At 40.8% G+C, this 6,412-nt stretch overlaps 1 protein-coding gene across 1 annotated transcript; it reads right to left on the bottom strand.

Moving 5' to 3' along the window:
• Positions 1-2,035: 2,035 nt before the first annotated feature.
• ier3 (immediate early response 3) lies at positions 2,036-3,216 on the bottom strand. The gene has a single exon (XM_058636508.1). The coding sequence runs from the start codon at positions 3,013-3,015 to the stop codon at positions 2,455-2,457; it is 561 nt and encodes a 186-aa protein (XP_058492491.1). The 5' UTR covers positions 3,016-3,216; the 3' UTR covers positions 2,036-2,454.
• Positions 3,217-6,412: the final 3,196 nt, after the last annotated feature.

Raw genomic sequence — 6,412 nt, 5'->3', positions numbered from 1 at the left:
ATCCTTTGGTTGTCACGAGTGTTTATTGGTGTTATCATTCTCTTCTTACCTGCATTTTCATCCAGAGAACTGCTGTTCTCTATGAACCCTAGAGGTGATTGTGTGTGAAAATCACAGTAGATCAGCAATTTCTGAAATACTCAGACCAGCCTGTCTAAAACCAACAACCATGTTTAAAGTCTCTTAAATTATATTTCACTCTCATTTTGTTTGGTGGTTTGAACTTCAGCAGGATGTCTTCACCATGTCAGGCCTAATGCATCAAGTTGCTGCAACATGATCGGCTGACTAAGAGTTGTAACAAGTGTACCTAATAAAGTGGCCAGTGAGTATTGTAAAATCCTGGAAAAGGCAACATTAGCTCATTCCTGAAGATTCCGATGGTGAACTGACCTGAACTTGATACCAGACATGCCACAGCCATGTGTGTGTGTGTTATCAGCTGCGGCTTTAAATATGTCAAAAATAGATTGTAGAGAGAGTAAGTTGTGAGTAGAATGAGTAATCTGTGTGAACGTGACCTTCACTGGACCAACACAGAGTACAACAACACAACTACACAGGAAAAAACAGACAACCACAGGCCACAAACTCCAGCTTTGTCCAGAGCAGCGATCAAAAACTAAACCACCTCTGTAAACAACCAGAACTAATGTTATATTGTTTATGTAAATAAGATACAAAAATATATTTTTTTATCATTATATATTAAAGATGTCGAGGATAAACACACACAAGTTATAATATGTTCCTTAAAATACATAAAGATCTAGTCCTAGGAAAGTCTTTCACGTTCTGCTCAACAGATCCATCCCTAAATCCTGCTCCCAGACCATTTGAAGATTATTTGTATATAAAGTCATGGTAAAGCTCTTTGTATTGTGGTTCAGACAGAGAATGGAGTCAGTTTCAGGGTGAGGTTGATTTTGAAATTCTGAAAATTGGCTCTGTAATAAGTGTCTGATCTGGTAGTTGGGGAATAAAGAGAGGGTTTATTAAGTCTGAAAATGTCTTGTGTCTATAACAGTGGACAGGGAGCTGGCAACATACAACATATTAAGAAATTTAGGAATGGAGATTCTGCTTAGAAGAAGCAAACTCGATTTGCTCCCCTGAGGTGTAGTCCCTGAAACAGTAGAGACGTTTCTGAATATGGCTTCCCCCCTAATAATTAAGAATATTTTGGACAAACATACCTCGCATCAACCAAACTCTTTTGGTTTATTCCATATCTTCCTTCCTATCTCCTAGAAAAGACGATATGGTCAGATCAAATTCCAGAGTTTTATGAGCAGAAATCAGATCAGTTTCAGCAGCCACGTGTGACTGTTCTAACAAAAGGCTAGAAAATATTAGTTTTGTTTCAGTGTCACTACAAAAAAAAGAGAGGTAGTGAGACACACAGTTTCACACCCAGTACCCCACCCCCACCACCACCACCTTCACACGTGACTTGCACACCTGTTCAGCTGTATATGTATTAAATGATGGCAACATGGTGACATGGCAACCTCCAACATCAACATCAACAGGCTTCCCCAGAGGCCCAGAGGCAACGGTAGACCTCAGTCACCATGACATCATTGAAACACGATGAGGTTACAGTGAATATGTTCCTTTACAAACTGTCTGACACTTTTAGTCATTAGAGAAGCAGAGCTCAGCTGTTGCTCATCATGGGATGAAGCTGTAATGTAATGTAAAGATGAGGCATCATGACTCAGCATTTTACTGCATTCACTAAACAGTGAAAAATGGGGAAAATTAAGTGTTTCTGCAGAAGGTTTTTCTGCGAGTCTGCACAAATCTCACATTATCCTCCAATAATTTTTATAACTGCAGAAAACAGATTTATTTTTTAACTTTTAAAATCAAAGTGTGTTTAATTCATTTAAAAATATATATTAAAACAGTATAATTTGCATTTTATGATCAATTTTCTTTTTTTTAACTTTTTTAAAATGATGATTGTGTTTAGTTTCATAACATGTATGAGATGTAAAATACCCAAGAAAACAGATGACAGAAACAGGAATTTCTTTTACACATTTCTTTTATTAAAAAATATTATTATTAAATAAATAGCAAATAACAGAATAAATAACTAAATGACACATTAACAGTAGGCTATAGACATCGTCAGTTTCAAGCCTATATGAGTGACATCACTTTGTCCTCAGGCTTGTTAGTGCAGTGACAGTTCAAGTTTTCTTTAATTCAAGTTTCAATTCAGGAGTTCAAGTCTTTCTTTCTTTCTTTCTTTCTTTCTTTCTTTTCAAGTGTTCCAGAAACCCCGTGTCTCAGTTCTCAGGTTTCACCCATTGGCAGGGTGAAGCCGGCGCATGGAACGCTCTTCCCGGCTGCGTTATGCATGGTGGCACCGCTCAGGGTCGACACCAGCTCGGTTCAGTTTTGATCCCTGCTGGTTTGTAGTTGAGACCATTCCCGGGACGCTCAGTTGTCGCTGCCCAACCTGTGGTAGACCAGCAGAGCCACCACATAGCTTTTCCCGGCGCTCTGCTCGAAGTGCCGGCTGCTCTCTACCTCCTGGCCGGACGTGGGGCAGGCAGTGCCGGGGATGGTGTGTTCGACAGATGCCTCGGTTTGTGTGGTTGTCAGCAGCTCGGAGCTGACACTGGCTTGTGTGAGCTGCCTCGCCTGCTCTTCCGCGGACTGGAATGGGAAAACCGTCGCGTCGGTGCTGCTCAACGTCCCGTCGGCGCACTCCTCCTCGGTGTAGATCTGCCACAGCACCACCAGGCACAGGATGACCAGCCAGCGCTTGGCCTGGCTCTTCTCCGGTGGGGGCAGATGCATGCGGACTTTGGCGGGGTACATGACCCTGGTACAGCGCTTTTTCGGCCGGATGGGCACGTAGGAGCGCATGGCGGTGGCCTGAGCCGGGATCCGCTCAAATGTGAAGACCTCCGGCTCCGTGCTGCGCGTGGCCATCCGGGAGAAGGCGAATCTCTCTTGTTGCACCGTCGTGGTGACGCTGTTGGAGCGTGTGTACATTTTCTAGCGCTTGAGTGTGGCTTTCTCTTAAGTTTGTCTCTTTGTGTGTTCTCCTGTGTGTGCAGCTGTGCCAGTCAGATATGAGGGAAACGACTGCGAACTCACATTTTATACCTTCGACTCCAGGTTGTGTGTGTGTTCTCTTTTTTTCTTTTACTTCAGAAACGCCCTTTCAGAGCAGACCACTCCCTAAAGCTCAACCGCCACCGCACCTTATTGCTCATAGTTCTTGATGGATGGTTGGTGATCAGGCTGCTGCAGAGAAGCTGAATCACCAGACCTTTGATGAAGTCATGACCACGAATGACCAAGAAAATCAGCCAGAGGTTCAATCTCTTTAAATTTAAAAGTTTAATTTACTATTACAATTTACAAAATTGTTAAAATATGGTCAGGAATTACCTTTCAACACTCAAGTAAAATTTAAAGAATATGTTAAGTAAAATGTATATTATATGTATATATATATATATATATATATAAATATACATATATACTGTGTGTGTATGTGTGTGTGTGTGTGTTGATAGTGTCACCTTCACATGATGTTCACATGGAACAGCTCAGTTTACTGTCAACAGCACAGACTGAACATGTTCGAGTATGGAAGATCACAAGAAACAATACAAGGAAAAATTGTTTCATTAATTGTATAATAAAAAAAAAACCAACCCAATGATAAATTGATTATCTGTTTTACTTGAGTACTGCACTTAGAGCTCACTCTGCAGCCAAGAGGTTGAACACTGTCTCTGTTGACATATAAAATAATAAACAAACATGGTCGCTTCAATTTAATTGTACCTAGTATTATGACAAGATATTTTGAAATTAATTGTTGAACTTAGAAAACAGATGTACAAAACAGGCATGTCCATTTCCTTGCTGCTTTTCCCTTTTTGTAAATTGTTGTGCTCAGTCATTTAACTGTGGGTTCAGCCTTTCTGTTACAAAACATGAATACATCAATGGATTCTCACAGGGGGATGTTTACTTTTTCATGTTGTAAAACTGCAGAAACAGACTTTAAAAAAGTGAACACTCGGTGGGGACTTTGTCTGTGTCCTCACTCTGAAATCACAGGATGTGTTATGAAATGTTAAACTCTGACAGGAAACATTTTTAACACAAGGGAATCTCTTTCAATTGCTTGTCTGATTTTTGTGCATGAAAAGCTCTCTGTCCTCAGGTAAACACTGACACATCTAATGTATATTACATATTACTATAACATATTATACGTTATAGATGACATAACATATCTCTCCTGTCTGAAACACAGTTGAATTGTGTTTATTTTTTGACTCTGTTTTAGATTCTTTTACCCCTTTTTTTTACATTTCTTTGCAGCATAAGCAGTTGATATCCATACTGGATTGCTGGTCTTTCCACTGCAGGGATTTGTACGTAGCACAGTCAATAAGAGTTGCCTTCTCTCTCTGACCGGTCCTATCATTGGTCAAAGTCTCGAGGAGATGCAGATGTCTAGTTCGCTCTCAGATCAGATTTTGAAAATTCTCTATCCACAATCCCACACAATTGACAATCAATACAGGGTGGATACAGCTGCTGACAGGGAAAGGTGGAGGCACCAAGGCATCGAGGCCTTTAAACAGTCAAGAGCGGCAGAAAACTTCTGCCTCTCACCTCAACACAGAACTCCCTGCGATATCCAGGGACAGGGCTACATGGGGACCCATGTTAAAAGGAAATGACTGCCTGTCTACTCATCTGTCAGATTGACAGGAGATCCACTCCATTTGGGGTGACGGTAGCTCTGTGATACAGCGAGTCGTCTTTCAACTCGAGGGCCATGGGTTTGATACCCATTTACATGCCGATGTGTCCTTGAGCAAGACACTTAAGCCGACGTTGCTCCTGATGTGTGAATGGGTATGAAAAATGAGTGATAGAAAATGGGCTGCACATAGATGTGCTGTATGAAAGTGTAAGTGAATGGTCATCGACTAGAAAAGCACTATATAAATACAGACCATTTACTATCAATTCAATTCAATTTTATTTGCATAGAGCCAAATCATAACATACATTATTTCAAGGTACTGTACACAGACAACATCGTGGAGAGCACCCAACAATTCACACAATGAGCAAACACTAGGCATCAGTGAAGAGAAAAAACTCCCTTTTAACAGGAAGAAATCTCTGACAGAACCAGGCTCAGAGATGTGCAGCCTCGTCCAGTCTGCCTCGACCGGTTGGGGTGAAAGGAAACATGGGGGACAGAAGGGGGGGGAGAGAAAGGACAAGAGGAAGATGAGGTAGAGACAGAAGAGCGAGAGAGACCAGGAGCAGATACACAACAATTGTTGTATATGTAACAACAATATGTTGTATATGTTATAAGTTTATACAGGACAGTTTTGAGTCAGTGATGATGTGTTGATAGAATACATAGATACAATATCATTTATATAAGCAGCAGCAGGAATTGTTGATAAAAAATATATCAACTATGTATCAACTAAGATATCAACTTTAATTATAGCATAATAATAATGCTGATGATATGTATGATAATAATAATCCTGCAAGATGAGGACACACAGAGAGAGAGAGAGAGAAGGAAGGAAAGACACAAACTAGGGAGAAAGAGAACAAGGTTAACTAGTACTGCAATCTACTAGTTATTTTCAGTACTAGTTATTTTCAGCACCACCCCTGCGCTTGTCAGGTTGTGGAGCCACCGCGACGTGTTCAACAACAGCATCAGAATGGGTTCCTGGTCTCCCGTTCCAAGTTTTGAGCAGATCAGTCAATGTACAGCAAAGTTAGAGGGAACTTCCTGTTTAAAATGGCTGACTTCCTGTTGGGTCATGGTCATGGTTGTAAACATAGATATATATAAAGGGTAGATGTCTTACAGCGGAGTGTCGAACGTCCACACAACACATAACATGTGTTGTAGTGGTACATGGACTTTTTAAATAACCATAACTTGCTCAATATTCTACCGATTTTCAAACGGTTTGGTTTGTTATAAACGTGAGAGATGTAGTTATTGCATATTTATGAATAATTTTAAGCATGGGCTTCAAATAACATTAAGCAGAACAGAAAGGTGCAATGAATACATACACACACAAGGTATGGGTGAGCGAGCTGACTGTGGCAAGATGGCCACCCTCTGCGGACATTCGACACTACGCCATAAGACATCTAGCCTTTATATATATCTATGGTTGTAAATGTGTTCAGGGAAGTTCGCTTGTCTCACATATCAAGTTTCGTGCAGATCGGTCAATGTACAGTAAAGTTAGAGGGCACTTTCTGTTTAAAATGACTGACTTCCTGTTGGGTCAAGGGCGTGGCGGTAAACATGTTTAGGGAAGTTCCCTTGTCTCACATGTCATCTTTCGTGCAGATTGGTCAGTGT

Source organism: Solea solea, chromosome 8, assembly GCF_958295425.1.
Source record: "Solea solea chromosome 8, fSolSol10.1, whole genome shotgun sequence".
Lineage (NCBI taxonomy): Eukaryota > Metazoa > Chordata > Actinopteri > Pleuronectiformes > Soleidae > Solea > Solea solea.
This window is presented reverse-complemented; position numbering and strand designations above follow the sequence as displayed.